This window comes from Raphanus sativus, chromosome 8, assembly GCF_000801105.2.
Source record: "Raphanus sativus cultivar WK10039 chromosome 8, ASM80110v3, whole genome shotgun sequence".
NCBI lineage: Eukaryota > Viridiplantae > Streptophyta > Magnoliopsida > Brassicales > Brassicaceae > Raphanus > Raphanus sativus.
The window spans coordinates 439,978-456,734 of record NC_079518.1 but is presented as its reverse complement, the minus strand read 5'-3'; the positions used below and the strand labels follow the sequence as shown (position 1 = coordinate 456,734).

Genomic DNA, 16,757 nt, shown 5'->3' with positions numbered 1-16,757 from the left:
CAAAATAATAATTTAAAATTGATTTACTAAAATATTTTCAAATAACTATTATTAAAAATGTTTTCAATATATATAAGAAAAATACAACAAAAAGATTAATTTCATATACCAACTTAAATTATGGTTTTTATATTTCATATTAAACTTTAAGAATATAATATATGTGATTATTTATAAGATGATACATATAAAATACTATTAATTATATGATTATTTATATGATGGAACAATACAATTAATTATATGATAACATATATATGATACATAATAGTGACTAGGGTTGGGCGTTCATGTATCCATTCCGGTTCGTTTCGGATCTGTTTGGGTTTCGGATTTCCGGGGTCAAAGATTTCAGCCCCATTCATATATTTCTAAATTTCAGTTCGAATTATAACTAGGGCTGGGCGTTCAAGTATCCATTCGGGTTCATTTCAGATTTATTTGGGTTTTGGGTTTCCGGAGTCAAAGATTTCAGCCTCATTCAGATATTTCTAAATTTCAGTTCTAATTATATTCAGATCTTTGCGGGTTCAGTTCAGGTTTGGATAATTCATTTAAATTGTTTTTTAAAATTCATTATATATTTTAAATTTTTTAAAATCTATAACTAAAATAATATATTAGTTCGGGTTTGGTATTACTCTTTCAGATCGTGATATGTTCGGTTCTTCAGATTTGAATTTTTTATAGAACTTTGATATTGACATGAAAAATAAATAGTAATATATTTTTGAAATATACACCCGCACGGGCGTGCGGGTCAAAATCTAGTTTTACGTTAAAGGTTCAAGTTAATTTTTGTATATAATTAAAGGTTATTTAAAAGTCAATAAAATTGGAAAAAGAAACTAAAATTGTTAATATAGACCGGTATAATAAATTGTTAAGAGACGATTGTAATTACGACCGGTTAAGGAAGAACCAACCAAACCTCTGCTGAACCAATTGGGTCTTCCCCTCTTCCGAAGCGAATCCATTTCACAAACTGTATATCATCGAACTCTCTGTCTGTCCCCTTTTCAACGGCGGAAGCAACAACGAAGCAGCAGCAGTGAATAGCATCTCTCTTACTCTCTCTGTGTATAATCCATATTCTTAGTGGCTAGATCCCAGTCTTCTCGAGTGTGTCTGATTCTTCTTCAATCCTTTTCATGTGAAAGTCTCTCCCCAAGCAGCTTCTCTGGTCTTAGTGGGTAAAAATCAAAATCTATGGATTCTTTTTTGGTTCAATTGTTTCGAGCAAGTTGGTCTCTTTGTTCCCGATTGCGATATTGGTTCTGCTGAGCTGTGATAAGATTCGAATCTTAGTTGATTCTATGCCTTGCAGCTTAGGTTCTAGTTCTTAGCAATTTTGGATCTTTGTTTGATAGTTAATATAAAGTCTGGTACTTTCTTTGTGGGTAGTCCATAAAATCCTGAAAATTTTATTCATTTCGTAAGAAGAGTTCTTAAGACTTTCAAATCTGACACTAGGTTGGTTAGTTTCATGTGATAAATGGAAGGTTTATTCACACCATTGCTTCATTGCTTCACACCATTGCTTCATTGCCTTTTTGTTTTGTTTGCAGTTGGATTTGGTTATGTAGATGATGTAATGACTTGAGTCACTCACCATTATATTATTGGCTTTTGAATTTTTCAGTGTGTTGTGGATAGTAACTCATGGGGAAGAAAGCGAAGAAGAAGGCCTCCCGATCCCCAACGAAGGAGAATCACTCCAAGAAGGTCTCTGAACAGCCTAGTGAGACCGGGGAAATAGCTGAGGGAGATGCAGTTCAAGCAGTCAAGGAGAAACAAGCTTGTGTTCATTTCGGTAAGGGTGTTAATTTGGATAAAATGTTGGAGAGGATCAAGTCTTCCCCGCAGATTAAGTGTCAAGAATGCAAGGAAGGGGTGAGAGGAGCTAAAGCAAAGGGTAATAAGGGGAAACATGCTTTTTCTTCTTCTGCTGCTGCTGAGCCAAAAGCTGACAAAAAGGCTATTTGGGTTTGTTTGGAATGTGGGGCTTTTGTCTGTGGAGGTGTTGGTCTGCCAACCGGAGCGCAGAGTCATGTTGTCAGGCACATTAGATTGACTCGCCACCGGTTGATGATTCAATGGGAAAACCCTCAGTTAAGATGGTGCTTTCCGTGCCAGTCGTTGCTCCCTGTTGAAAAAGAAGAGAACGGTGAGAAGAAAGATGTGTTGGTGGAGGTTGTAAAACTGATGAAAGAGCGGTCTTTGAACAGTTTAGCTCCATCTGATGCCGAAGAGCAGAGCTCAGGAAGTGGCAGTATCACTAGTGACATCAAATTACAAGGTGCTGCTGTGACCAGTAGTGGTATAGAAGCAAGAGATGGTTACGTTGTGCGAGGGTTAGTTAACCTTGGGAACACATGTTTCTTTAACTCGATAATGCAGAATCTTCTTTCCTTGGATCAGTTACGTGATCACTTTTTAAAGGAGGATGCGTCTGGTATCGTTGGGTCACTTGCTTCTTCCCTCAGAAAATTATTTACCGAAACGAAACCAGAAGCAGGGTTAAAGAGTGTGATAAACCCTAGAGTCTTTTTTGGGTCTTTCTGTGTTAAGGCACCACAGTTTAGAGGATACGACCAGCATGACAGTCACGAGCTGCTACGCTGTTTGCTAGATTCCTTGAGCACCGAAGAATCAGCATTGAGAAAGAAGCGTGGTGTTTCTGATAACGATGAGAAATCTACTACTCTCATAGAATCTGTATTCGGAGGCGAAACGTCTAGCATCGTTTCTTGCATTGAGTGTGGGCATTCATCAAAAGTCTATGAGCCGTTCTTGGATCTCTCTTTACCCGTACCGTTCAAGAAAACCCCTCCTAAAAAGCTGCAAACCGTTTCTCTAGCAAAGAAAGCTAAGCTTCCACCAAAAAGAGTCACTAAGCATGCGTCAAAGGTGAGTGAAGTTTCAAAAGTCCTCCCAGCTAAGGCTCTGTCGGATCTGAAATCTCCCGGAAAAGCTGCGGTTGTCACAGGTGATTCAGATGCATCCTCTTCCAGTGTAGCGCCAATTGATAATGGTACGGTCTCAGAGACTCATTCTGTTGATAAGCAGGCCTCAGAAAGTGTAACACAATGTGATACTGTTTTCGATAGCTTCTGGTTGGATATTATTGGACCAGAACCCCTTGGAGATGAGACGAATGTGGATACGGAAGATAATGTTAGTGACAAAATCACAACTACTGAGGCTAATCAAATTCTTCCAGGTCCAAATATTCCTTCCAATGCCTCAATTTCGTTGGCTGATCAGACTTTGGAAGGTAACGCAGAGAGGCTGATGCAAGATAATGACGAATCTGCAAAGGCAGAAACCATCTTGGATGAAAAAGATGTACAAGCTACGCAGCCTGATGAATGCACGGCTACGAGCGGTGTTTCTACTGAAATCAATCAAGCTAGTTGCACTGGTGGTGATCCTGGTTTAGGTGAAAGTTCTTCCTCGGTGAATCCTTGGGATGAGGAAGAGCTTCCTCTGATGGTAGCAGACTCGCAAGTTCTGTACATGCCATACAAAGAAAACATATCCTACGATGATAAACCAGGCGAGGGTGAGGCATCATCATCGTCATTTGTTGCTGGTGATCATGAACCGCAAGACAATGATTTTGTTGGTTTAGGCGGTTTATTTGATGAGCCTGAGGTTACTGAAGGGCCTGTTGTTTTTGGACCTCCTTGTAAGGCTGAAGCTTCTTCGGGAGGTGTTGGTTTTATGGCGTTCAGCAGCGAGTCTGATCCTGAAGAAATCGATGACTCGGATTCACCTGTGTCTGTAGAGAGGTGCTTGGCTCATTTCACTAAGCCTGAGGTTTTGTCGGACGACAACGCTTGGAACTGCGAGAACTGCTCAAAGAACCTGAAACTCCAACGGTTGAGGGAAAAGAGAAACTCCAAGAAAGAAGATTCGAGATCAAGCAACAATACCAGCAATGGATGGGTGAGTGAAATTGAAGATGGAGAAGCCGATGGTTCTGCTGTGAAGCAAGATCCAAGTGATGGTTCTAGTAATGTCAATGATAATGGAAGAGAAGCTATGAGTTCTAACTCAGCTAACGACAGTGAATCCGATGGAAGTCAAGACGAAGGCGGCGAAGACTCTGAGAAAGTGATAACAGTGAAAAGAGATGCAACTAAAAGAGTACTTATAAACAAACTTCCACCTGTCTTAACCATTCATCTAAAGCGATTCAGCCAAGACCTGCGTGGTAGGCTAAGTAAGTTAAATGGTCATGTTGCTTTCAAAGAAGTCATCGATCTTCGACAGTATATGGACTCAAGGTAATCATCTCCTCTCTTCTATATTATCCATTTTTTTTAACTCGAGTCTCTCAACGGTATGAAACTGTTTCTTGTGGTTCCATCAGGTGCAGCGGAGAAGCTCCGCCAGTTTATAGATTGGCGGGATTGGTGGAGCATTCAGGGACGATGAGAGGAGGTCACTATGTGGCCTATGTTAGAGGAGGAGGTCAGAAAGGAAAAGAGAGTGTGTGGTATAACGTAAGCGATGCACATGTCCGTCAGGTTTCGTTGGACAAGGTTATGCATTCAGAAGCGTACATCTTGTTCTACGAACGTTTCTTCACACAAGACTAAGATTATTTTTTTTCTTTTGTTAATTTCCATTATACTGAAAAATGAAAAGAAGAAAAAGGTTTTGAAGATCACATTAGATCAAATACCCATTAGTTTTGTTTTTTTTACTACACTGTTATGGAGTTACCTTACATATGTATTATCAGAAACATGTCTGAAAAATATATTGTTTCCAAATATTTATTTCATAAAAATATTTTACTGTGACGAGCAAAGAGATCAAACTAAAGTGTGATCTCAAGTGAATGATGATACCTAACCAAACCAATACTTGTTACGTACAGAAAGCTAAACCGATTGAATCAATTATATTTCGATGTCAAAACCGATAAAACTGAACCGGCAGTGGATATGATCGAACCGGTCCTACCTAGCTACATCTTCCTCTTTCCCCAAGCAAGCAAAAGCAAAAGCGAGCGTACGGACGGACTTGTCCACTAAAAGGAAAGACTTTCGGAGTTTCTGAGAGAGATAATTGACGGGAGGAGGCATGGCAGGAGTATCGCTAAAGTGTGGTGATTGTGGCGCGTTGCTGAAGTCAGTGGAGGAGGCTCAGGAGCATGCTGAGATCACCTCTCACTCCAATTTCGCCGAGTCCACCGAGGCCGTGCTCAATCTCGTCTGCACTACTTGCAGCAAGCCTTGCCGCTCTGAAACCGTACGGATCTTTCGCTTTTTCACTCGCTCCTTTTATCTTTTTTGTTCTTTGTGAATTTGAGTCTGCTTTGGTTGGTTAGTGGTGGTTTAGAAGTTAACTCGCAGATCTTGATTTGATTGGAGTTGATCTGTATTGACTTGATTTTTTAAATGAAATTGAGTTTCTTTTTCAGTGTTTACCACTGATTTGGTCGTAATCAGAACACACAAAGTTGAGAACTTTGACGCTTTTACTGGAGTTCATTGTTTTGATTGCCTGTGGAGCTTTGGCTTCTGCAACTTTGTACGAGTTTGATGACTACTGTATTTTGATTATCTCTTATTTCTTTTCTCGTTGCCATTACAATGTGAAGGAAAGCGATTTGCATACGAAAAGGACAGGGCATACTGAGTTTGTGGATAAGACAATGGAGACTGTGAAACCCATCAGCTTGGAAGCTCCCAAGGCTGCTGTGGAGATTGACAACCCCGATGGTTCCAGTGGTAGTGGAGTTGCTGCTGAAGGTACAACATTGTAAATGCTAATTCATATGTGTTTCTGAATGTGACTTCAACGTAATTTCTTATGGTCTCTCTCTATCTCTTTCCAGTAGAGATGGTTGTTCCAGAGGTTGACAAAAACATTCTCGAGGAACTTGAAGCGATGGGCTTCCCTAAAGCTCGTGCTACTCGAGCACTCCACTATTCTGGTAAAGATCTCGCGTTTTCCACTATTGATTGAGTGTTGTGCTTGATAAATGAGGTTTTTAGCTTGATCGTGTGTGGCTGAGCTCTTGAATACCTCCTATTTATTTTTTTTTTGAATAGAATGTTAAATTTTATTCAAAGAAAAAAGACCTTTGTTACAACTAAGTGTATCCTTTGTTTAATAAAAGAAAAACTTCTTAAAATGTCAAAACAAAAAACTCCTCATGTTTCTCTACTAAACCATTCTTCCATCCCCCTCTCATAATCTGTGTCTCCTCTTCTTCTTATCACCGTAAATTGATTGCGCATATGCTTCTCTAGTCTCCTTATTGTAACCTCTGCAGAGACCGCCACTTCACCATGTCTGCGCCTATTTCGTTCTCTCCATATAGTGTGGATAGATGCTTGAAACATGTAACGCACAATGTAGAGCTTCACTTTACTCCATACTGAGGAACCCGTAATCAGGCGAGTGATGTTCTCCCATCCAACCGCGTGTTGATCTTTGAGTATCCCTCTCATCAAATCATCCCACACTTGTCTCGAATAAGGACACTCAAAAAATAAATGGTTCAAGGTCTCCAAAGGATTCCTGCAAAGAATACAACTCACATCAGTGTTTCCATTCCAGTATTGCATCCTCTCCCCCGTAGCTAATCTCCCACGCATAGCTAGCCAGGTGATAAAGGAAAACTTTGGAGTGGCGTGTTTAAACCAGACTGCTTGGTGCCAATAGCATTGCAAGTGTCTTTCTCGAATACACATCCAAGTTTCTTTTGTGGAAAACTTCTTCTTATATTTCCCCTTCTCTGTTTTCCATAATGACACATCTTCTTCAAGCGATCTGTTCTCTTTAATCCTCTCAATCTCCACCTCCACTCTATTAAGGATAGAAACTCGATGTGATCTTCTTCTATGCTTCATACAATCCTCTACTGTCGCATATATAGGTATGCCCATATCTATATAGCTACTATCACGCAGTATATCTTTCAAAATGCCCAGTATATCTTAGATAAATATATCACGCAGTATATCTTAGATAAATAGAAAGAATACCTCCTATTTATCTAAGTGAAGCATGTTAATTTATAAGTAAAAACATGAAGATTTATTCTTTTTCTCATCTAGATCTTGAAGTTCTTTTGTTACATTGTTATATTCTTTCTCCGTTTCATTTTTTGTAATTTTCAACTTCATTCCTTCAGGTAATGCCAGTCTCGAGGCTGCGGTTAATTGGGTGGTGGAGCATGAGAATGATCCTGACGTAGACGAAATGCCAAAGGTGGGCGTCTTGTCAATACTTTTGGTTTTCAGCAGAATGTCTTTTCTTAACTGTTTGATCTTCTTGATAATTTACTTCTTGTCTCAGCGTGAAAAGTGTTTGCCTTTCCTGAATATGACAATTTTTATGTCAACTTTTTTCCATTGTTTATTTCATTTTAACCAATATAATATCATTCTGTATTAAGCGTATATGTGTTCTTAAGATTACTTCTCTTACTGTAAGTGTAATGTTTATGTTGTTGACTGTTTGCGTAGGTACCTGCTAACTCTAATGCTGGACCTCCTAAACCTGCTCTTACGCCAGAAGAAGTCAAGATAAAAGCACAAGAACTAAGGTACTATGAGTATTCTCTTTTACAGTGCATGTTCATTTATTTTGTAGCGTCCACCATAGACTAAGACATCACTATTTTTATCATGTTTTTCCTTCTTTATTCAACTAGTATCAAGACAAATGTCTACACCTCGATTAGTATTGCCTTATTGGTTAACTGAATCCTCTTTTTGTACTGTTCCACATCACAGGGAACGTGCACGGAAGAAGAAAGAAGAGGAAGAAAAACGGATGGAACGTGAAAGAGAGAAGGTTTCCTCTTGATCCTTTTTTTATAAAATGCGTTTATCTACATATACTTAATATTATGATGGTTCAACAATGGCTATTCTGTTGTGTTAAAATTAACTTTTGCTCTACTGGCTGCAATTTCTGTGCAAGTATCTAAAGTATAATACCCTAAGGATATGCATATAGATAGTGTTAGATATTGATTGTGCCATGGCTGAAACTGTCAGCGCCTCTTTTGTTATTTATCTTTTTAACATGTTAGTATTTTGGTTCAGGAGCGAATTAGGATTGGCAAGGAACTCCTAGAAGCAAAGCGGATAGAAGAAGATAACGAAAGAAAACGGTTGGCTTTCTTCTACTTAATAGTGCCAGGCTTGTCAGCTCCACTCTTATTTGTGTATTTGTTTATTCAAGAATAAAAATACTTATTGGTTGTGTATTTCAGTATAATCTTTTTGCGTAAAGCCGAGAAAGAAGAAGAGAGACGGGCTAGGGAAAAGATCCGTCAAAAAGTTGAAGAAGACAAGGTAGATAGATTTACATGCCTTTTGCATTTACATATCTCTTTCTCAATAAAACCTTGAAGACTCGTATATATAAATTATAACAGGCTGAAAGAAGGCGTAAACTAGGACTGCCTGCAGAAGATCCTGCGGCTGCTGCAAAACCCTCAGTGCCAGTTGTGGAGGAGAAGAAGGTAAACGTTTTCAAAAAGCAAGTTATATTTATCCTCTTCTATTATGTGCTTAGAGAGACCTTTTTTTTTTTGCTAGAGTTCATTGCCTATTAGACCCGCCACTAAGACTGAACAAATGAGAGAATGCTTGAGGTCGCTTAAGCAAGCCCACAAGGTAAATACATATCCAGTAGTTTGTTGGTCTCACGTAAACCTGTGTCTTCATCTGAAAAATTTAGGTGGGAGGATCAAGTAAAACTTTGAGTAAAACAGTAAAGACTTGTTGTTGGTACAGGAGGATGATGCTAAAGTGAAGAGAGCGTTCCAGACACTCCTGACTTATATGGGAAATGTCGCCAAGAATCCAGATGAAGAGAAATTCCGAAAAATTAGACTTACCAACCAAACATTTCAGGTAAACAAACAATAGTTTTTAATTGATCAGTCATTGGTAGTACCAGTATCTTACAAGTGATGGTTCTTGGGATGCAACAGGAGAGGGTTGGTTCACTGAGAGGAGGCATAGAGTTCATGGAGCTATGTGGGTTTGAGAAAATGGAAGGAGGAGAGTTCTTGTTCTTGCCAAGGGACAAGATAGATTCAGCTGTTATCAACTCAGCTGGAACAGAGCTCAATTCCGCTATCAACAACCCTTTCTTTGGTGTTCTTTAAACCGTTGCATTGTCTTCTTCTTCTTTCTCTTTGGTATTGTGTCAAATGATGAAACTAATAAAATTTCCATCTATTAAATATAACAATAAGGCACTCACTATGAATTTTACTGGCATGTGTCATTCTTGTTTCTTCAACGATTCAACTCCAACTAGTACTACTGTCCAGACCACTACTCCGGTTTGAATCTGTACCGAGGTTTTGTATTGTTTTTGAAATGGAAAATCCCAATGTTCATATATGTAAGAGAAGGTGATGAGATGTTTATACACGTGTAGTCTTCAAATGTATTATTGAAGAAGACAAGGGGACACATGGGAGTTGTATGTGAGGCATACAACAAATGACACTCGCCAAGGTTAATAGGTTTTAAGCTTGTGTGTGTTGTTTGTATATACATTATCACTTTATTATGGTACTGCCATCAGAATCATAGTGTTATTGTTGCTTCATATTTTTCTTGTTAAGAAGGAAATATCTTATGGTTTTCAATTTCAACTATCAACATTTCCCAATTCATCAAACAAGGGGGGAAACTTGAATAAATAAAAACAAAAGGGTTAAATGTGTTTAGAAACAATAATATGGGGGCAATTTAGATAAATAAAATAATAATATGTTCCTCTTTCTCTTTCCTTCTTTCTTCTCTCTCCGAGAAGACAAAAAGAAACACATTTTAACGAACTTCGATTCCCACAATCACCGACTCGCTCGAATTCTAATCTTCTCGATAACTTGTGAAATCGAATATCTCTCGAGTTTCAATCGATTGATCGATTCAATCAATCAAACCCTAGAAAGAAGAAATGGTGAGGAAAAAGGTGCCGGAATGGCTGAACAGCACCATGTGGTCTACTCCTCCTCCTCCATCATCTCTCAACGACGACGCTCTCCTCCTCCGCAATTCCCCCTCCTCCACTAAAATGTCCTCGATGAAGAAAGAGACGGATACGATCTCCGTTACTCCCCCGCCTTCCACCGCTTCTTCGGTTCCGTCACCGTCTCCCAGACCGAGGAGGAACGGTAGCAGTAGTATCTCTGGCGAATATGGAAACTCTTCTTCTAGTGTTGTTGCTCCTTCCTCGGCCGAGGACTTTTCCCGCCAGGCTCATCTCTCAGCTGAGGTCAACAATTCATCTTTTGATTTGGTTTTATCAATCACAAAATATCTTTGATCACAAGATTCTTTCTTTTAACTTGGATTAGTTATCGAAGAAGGTGATCAATATGAAGGAACTGAGGAGTCTTGCTTCCCAAAGTTTGCCTGATTCTCCTGGCATCCGCTCTACCGTCTGGAAGGTGGTCTTAGAGCTCTATCTTAGTATATAATTTGATTTGCATACTTAGGCAAGATTTGGTTTTATCTTTGTTGCAGCTTTTGCTTGGCTACTTGCCACCTGAACGTTCACTCTGGTCATCTGAACTGAAACAAAAGAGATCCCAATACAAGCACTATAAAGATGAGCTTCTCACTAGTCCTGTAAGTAGTTCCTTTTCTTGCATTTGGACTTTGTTAGGTTTTTCTCTCATCTAGAAAGCTTTCTTTCTTTACACAGCTATGTGTTTGTTGTACCTCTAAATGATTCTGTGGTAGTTAGTCAGAAATCACATGGAGATTGGTGAGGTCAAAGGGGCTTGACAATTACGAGTTGAAGAGTGGAAGCCGTTGCATGCTTTCCCGTTCCAGAATTACCGACGAGGACCATCCTTTAAGCTTAGGCAAGGCAAGCGCCTGGAATACTTATTTCCAGGTAACCATATCTCTTGCACATATTAACTCCAAGGACAGGATTCATTCAATTTATCAACTAGTTCCAGCATTAAACTCTTTTATTAATAATACAGGATATTGAGACCATAGAACAAATAGACAAAGATGTTAAGCGTACACATCCGGATATTCCCTTTTTCTCTGCTGAATCATCTTTTGCGCGTTCTAATCAGGTGACCTTTTTAGTGTTCGCGTTAGCAAATTCTCACATATATTTGTTGATCCATCAAAGCTCAATGACGTTTCCTTTTACGTGTCTAGGAATCTATGAAGAATATATTGCTTGTGTTTGCCAAGTTAAATCAAGGGATCAGATATGTTCAAGGGATGAACGAAATTTTGGCACCTATCTTTTATGTATTCCGTAACGATCCTGATGAAGATAGTTCAGTAAGTAGACCCTCTCTTTTTGCTACCTTTTTTAAACTACTTTGACAGGATAGGGTCCGTATGCTATATCACAGAATTACCAACTAATTTGAATCAGAATTTTTTTGCCTTTTTTTCTTAGAAGATTTGTTTATGTTTATGTGTTTGCTCTTATCTTATAATTAACTCTATTCAAATCATGCAGTCTCATGCTGAAGCTGATGCATTCTTCTGCTTTGTTGAACTGTTGAGTGGATTTCGCGACTTCTACTGTCAACAACTTGACAACAGTGTTGTTGGAATCCGATCTGCAATAACTAGGCTTTCGCAGCTTGTTAGGAAGCATGATGAGGAACTTTGGCGTCATCTAGAGATCACCACAAAAGTAAGACATTGTTTTTTTTTCTCCCTCTCTGTTATAACTGTTGTGGCATCTATATTTGTCATTCCGTTACGGAAGTTCTAGATACCCCGATAGCTAACCATGTGAACAAGCTTACTAGTATTCTCGTTCTTTGATCTACAGTATAATAGAAATGGATTATACCTTTTGAGATTGCTGACATTGTATTGTTTCCATGGATTACAGGTAAACCCACAGTTCTATGCATTTAGGTGGATCACTCTCCTCCTTACACAAGAGTTTAGTTTCTTCGACTGTCTTCACATATGGGATGCACTCTTAAGTGACCCCGAAGGTCCTCTGGTAAGATTGCCAAATCAATTATTATCTGTTTCATCAGTTTTTTTTCCCATTAATGCTGGCTTGAATGATAGAACTAAGTTATCTTGTATGGTTGCAGGAAAGCTTACTGGGGATATGTTGTGCTATGCTGGTACTGGTGAGGAGGAGGTTGATCGCTGGAGATTTCACATCGAATATGAAGTTACTTCAACATTATCCAACTACCAACATCAGCCATCTCTTGTATGTAGCTAATAAGCTTCGTTCCAAAATGTTAGTCTAAATCTTTCCTTTTTCCCCAACTTTTGATCAAAGCAACTTTAGTTACATACACAAAGCTTTGTTTGTTTGTTTTTACATGGCCCATTTGCTTTTGTCTTTTAAATCTTTTTTTGTTGTTGTTGTTGGTTATGATGATGTTTTCTTAGTGAAAGATAAAAGTTTAATGTCTCCCAAGTTCAACAGAACAAGTCTTGAGAAAATTACATTGACACGTACTTTCTACTTGCAAAAAAACTTAGATGATGTTGATGTGTTATGGCTTATTACATGACTGAGTTTATTTTTAGTTATTTTTTGATACAATAAGAGTTTGCCATTTACACGCAGTCTACATATTCATCACAGAACTTTGACAAGGTACTATATGACAATGTACTTCTTTGGGGATTTGTTTAAAGGCAAAAAAGTAAGAAAAAAAAACACAAGTACAACAATCATTTATAGGGATAATCAAGTCACCAATTGCCTCAAAACCAATTACTTTGGCCGTTTCTCAATGAACTATTCGAGGAGTTCACTTGAAAACATTAAATATTTGTATGGTACATAGTTATTAAAATAATAATTCACCAAACTTATAAGTTATAATTTTTTTATTTCCAGACTAGTAATTTGTGTGTTTAATACTGCTAGCTACTAGTGTATAATTCATGCTAATTTTATCTTCATTAATAATTTATGATTATTTTTCCTTTCAGAAAGAATAATTAAATTATTACTATTTTTGTCCTAATATCTTTCGAGGAGCTTTTAACGGTTTTATCAAATCTAATAACTCTTTCCAGATTCCATTGTAAACTTTTCCCGACCGGACTTTGAACTTTCCCCACTGGAGACAGCGAAAGGAACCGTGTCCACCTTCGGTTCCTCTCTGCCTCTCTCTCTAATTTTATTCCTTTCTTTCCCATCTTCTCTCTTCGCCTTTAGATCTCTTCTTTCCACAAAAACTATCTTCTCGGGTTGGGGTTTTCCCGATCCGGGTTCGGATCTGATTCTCTTAAGCAAGCAACGAATCTCTCGAGTCTCCTTTTGTGTTACCTTTCAGGGAAAGTCTAGAATAGTTTCCAAGAAGAATTAAAAAAAAAGAGTCCTTTTACTTCTCTGTAGCTGATTAGCTTCAATCATCTTTGATCTGGGTATAGTAAAAAAAAAAAAACTTTCCTTTTTGGGTAAATTGTTTCTGGGCTTGAGTAACAACTTCATAGGCTTTAGTTGAATGATTTAATTGTCTTGCATCTGTTAAAAGTTGTCGACTTTAGGCATTTTGGGGATTTTGCTTAGGGTTAGTTTACTTCTGTGTTTGTCTGTTGATGATGTCGATGGGTTTTATCTTTGTGAAAGATTGAGTCTTTTGTTTTGTTATATCCAATCAATCTCCTGAGAGAGATAATGGCAAGCATTGATATCACCAAGTATGGTCATAGCCCCGTTCACCACGCTGTCGTCACAAGAGACTACGCAAGTCTCAAGAAACTACTCTCCGCTCTTCCCAAAATGCGTGACCCTTCCGAGGTCAAAAACGAAGCAGCTTCCGCGTCCGAAGAGACGAAAGCCGACTCCATCGCATCCGTTATAGACAGACGCGACGTCGTTAACCGAGACACGGCTCTTCATCTAGCCGTCAAGCTCGGAGACGAGACCTCAGCTGAGATGCTCATGTCCTCCGGAGCCGACTGGAGCCTTCAGAACGAGCAAGGGTGGAGCGCTCTGCAGGAAGCTATCTGCGGCAGAGAGGAGAGGATCGCTATGATCATCGTGAGGCATTATCAGCCTCTCGCTTGGGCTAAATGGTGCAGGAGGTTGCCTAGGCTCGTGGCCACGATGCATAGGATGAGAGACTTCTACATGGAGATCACTTTCCATTTCGAGAGCTCGGTGATACCTTTTATCTCCAGAGTGGCTCCCTCTGATACTTACAAGATATGGAAGAGAGGTGCGAATCTCAGAGCTGACATGACGTTGGCTGGCTTCGACGGTTTCAGGATCCAGAGATCTGATCAGACTATACTCTTCCTCGGAGATGGATCGGAGGATGGTAAAGTTCCATCCGGTTCTCTCCTTATGATATCGCATAAAGATAAGGAGATTATGAATGCGTTGGACGGTGCTGGCGCTCCGGCTACGGAGGAAGAAGTGCGTCAAGAAGTGGCTGCTATGTCGAAAACGAGCATATTCAGACCGGGGATCGATGTGACTCAAGCGGTTCTGTTCCCGCAGCTGACGTGGAGGCGTCAGGAGAGGAGCGAGATGGTTGGGAAGTGGAAGGCTAAAGTGTACGATATGCACAATGTGGTTGTGAGTATAAAGTCTAGGAGAGTTCCCGGCGCGATGACCGATGAGGAGCTTTTCTCGAAGGGTGATCGAGAGAACGAAGCTGAGAGCGGGGAGGATCTTGGAGATGTGTTGACGGAAGATGAGAGGAAGCAGCTTGAGTTAGCGCTCAAGCTGGATGGTGATTCTCCGGAGGAATCTTCTAATAATAATAGCTGTTCTTTCGAGGAGAGGGAGGTGCCGGTGACGGATGGGAACAACAACGGGTATTGTAAACAGGAGAAGAAAGGTTGGTTTAGCGGGTGGAGGAAACGTGAGGAAGTAGGAGAGAAACGAAGCAGCGTTCCTCCGAGGAGTTCGCTTTGTGTTGATGAGAAAGTAAGTGATCTTCTTGGGGAGGATGATGATGATTGTCCATCTGGTACTGGAGGAAGAGAGATTAAACCGGGGAGACACTCAACAGTTGAGACTATTAAGAGAGATGATTCATCATCAAAAGCTTCAACATCGGAAGGCAGTGGAAGTAGTAAGCGAAAGGAAGGTGGAAGCAAAGAGAACGAGTACAAGAAAGGGCTTAGACCAATTCTTTGGCTCTCTGAGAGGTTCCCATTGCAGACAAAGGAGCTTCTTCCGTTGCTTGATATCCTTGCAAACAAAGTCAAAGCAGTTCGGCGTTTAAGGGAGCTTATGACCACGAAACTACCATCCGGAACATTCCCTGTCAAGGTCTGGTTTAAACCTCTTTAATGATTCATATTTAGTGTGTACTTTACTCACTTCATTTAGAATTTGATTTACAGGTTGCTATTCCGGTGATCCCTACGATTAGAGTACTCGTTACATTCACAAAGTTTGAAGAGCTAGAAGCTATTGAAGATGAGTTTGTAACGCCACCATCTACCCCTAGTTCTCCGGTGAAAAACAGTCCTAGAGAGGAACCACCACAGGCCTCATCAAGCTCATCATCCTCATCATGGTATCAATGGATGAAAACACCGAGCCAACGTCCATCAACAAGCTCGGGAGGGTTTAGTAATGGTAAAGGCGAAAACGATCAAGACCCGTTTGCAATTCCTAGGGGATACAATTGGATCACATCTGAAGAGAAGAAAAAGAAGGTACAAGAGAAGAACAAAGCTAAGAAGGGGAAGTCATCTCAGAACAGCTGAAAGAAACACCAAGTAAGAAAGGGATCTTTCTGAAAACATTGATATAGGAAAAAAATCTAGCAGATTATAATATAGTTGGGGGGAGGGGGGAAATAGAGAAATGATGTGGATGATGATTAATGTTGTTGTTGTTGTGACTTTATATTTCCTTATGATGATTCTTTCTTTTGTAGTTTGGTTTTTAATCATTGGAGATGATTATTTAACTCTGTATCATCATCATCTTGAAATAAGCTGAAGTTGTTGGTATGAGATAATGGTATGTATGGTCATTGGATTATACATCTACCACAATACTTTCTCTTTAAGCATTTCCTGCAGATTAATGTTCTTGTACCGGATTAAGGTAAACCGGAAATTAACCGGTCTCATTAATAAACCAAGTTAACCAGCTGAGTGTAATGTATATAGTCTATGTGTATAGATTTACGTAAGCTCAAACTCTTGAACATGAGCAATATCTTTGCCGTGAGCATCAGGCAAGCTTTACTTTCCTCTGTTCTGACCCTCTATCAAACTCTGTCTTCATCTTGATGTTGCTTGCTTTTGAGACTACAAGGCTCGATAAAGACAGCGGTGCAGGCTTGAAGCTTCTTCCAAGTTCCACTGTGTCTCTTTCTTTGAATGCAGTGGAAGCTTAAGATTTAAGACCCAAACAGCTTGTGCTTTTGCTTTTACACCGAACATATCTGACCAAGTCAAAAAAATATCCAGACGGTGGGCAAAAATCATTTTTCCTTTTTGACTTTTACAGATCCGTCAACTTCTACTAGCGTCGCTGCTGCTTTCTAGAAAACAGTGGGAAAGTTTTTTTTATAGAAAAAATCTAAAGATACTAATGAGATATGGTTAGGTGCAAACTTATTTATGGATAAAAAATTGGAAATATTCAAAACAATACGACCCAACTTTTTTTTTGTAACACCAATACGACCCAACTAAAAAAATCAAAACTGGATAAGTCGAAGTCGTGTGAGAATAATGGGGACCGACATGTTACGTGGCGACGTCTCATAGGCCTAAGAAACGACCAGCCCGCGTTATTACAGATCCAGTTGA

General features: G+C 39.4%; 4 protein-coding genes across 8 annotated transcripts; all 4 read left to right on the top strand.

The window, feature by feature from the left end:
* Positions 1–1,018: 1,018 nt before the first annotated feature.
* On the top strand, positions 1,019–4,814 carry LOC108822997 (ubiquitin carboxyl-terminal hydrolase 2). Of its 4 annotated transcripts, none has more exons than XM_018596218.2 (3): positions 1,019–1,189; positions 1,643–4,292; positions 4,379–4,814. In XM_018596218.2, the coding sequence occupies exons 2-3, from the start codon at positions 1,663–1,665 to the stop codon at positions 4,605–4,607; spliced, it is 2,859 nt and encodes a 952-aa protein (XP_018451720.1). In that variant the 5' UTR covers positions 1,019–1,189; positions 1,643–1,662; the 3' UTR covers positions 4,608–4,814. The 4 variants fall into 4 exon arrangements, with proteins under 4 accessions (XP_018451720.1, XP_018451719.1, XP_018451721.1 ...); XM_018596217.2 differs by having other exon boundaries at positions 1,019–1,193; XM_018596219.2 differs by having other exon boundaries at positions 1,083–1,153.
* A 196-nt stretch (positions 4,815–5,010) lies between these two features.
* Positions 5,011–9,266, top strand: LOC108818978 (uncharacterized). 2 transcript variants are annotated; one of them, XM_018591952.2, is made up of 12 exons: positions 5,011–5,265; positions 5,618–5,768; positions 5,858–5,953; positions 7,160–7,236; positions 7,494–7,573; positions 7,764–7,824; positions 8,079–8,146; positions 8,249–8,330; positions 8,414–8,500; positions 8,577–8,654; positions 8,775–8,894; positions 8,975–9,266. In XM_018591952.2, exons 1-12 carry the CDS (start codon positions 5,098–5,100, stop codon positions 9,149–9,151), a joined length of 1,245 nt encoding a protein of 414 aa, XP_018447454.1. In that variant the 5' UTR covers positions 5,011–5,097; the 3' UTR covers positions 9,152–9,266. The 2 variants fall into 2 exon arrangements, with proteins under 2 accessions (XP_018447454.1, XP_018447453.1); XM_018591951.2 differs by having other exon boundaries at positions 5,855–5,953.
* Positions 9,267–9,893: 627 nt separating this feature from the next.
* Positions 9,894–12,426, top strand: LOC108822379 (TBC domain-containing protein C1952.17c). The gene is made up of 9 exons (XM_018595435.2): positions 9,894–10,275; positions 10,358–10,450; positions 10,527–10,631; positions 10,750–10,902; positions 10,997–11,095; positions 11,184–11,312; positions 11,497–11,676; positions 11,881–11,997; positions 12,095–12,426. The coding sequence occupies exons 1-9, from the start codon at positions 9,958–9,960 to the stop codon at positions 12,257–12,259; spliced, it is 1,359 nt and encodes a 452-aa protein (XP_018450937.1). The 5' UTR covers positions 9,894–9,957; the 3' UTR covers positions 12,260–12,426.
* Positions 12,427–12,782: 356 nt separating this feature from the next.
* LOC108822378 (uncharacterized) lies at positions 12,783–15,947 on the top strand. The gene is made up of 2 exons (XM_018595433.2): positions 12,783–15,255; positions 15,330–15,947. Exons 1-2 carry the CDS (start codon positions 13,648–13,650, stop codon positions 15,696–15,698), a joined length of 1,977 nt encoding a protein of 658 aa, XP_018450935.1. The 5' UTR covers positions 12,783–13,647; the 3' UTR covers positions 15,699–15,947.
* The last annotated feature ends 810 nt before the right edge of the window (positions 15,948–16,757 follow it).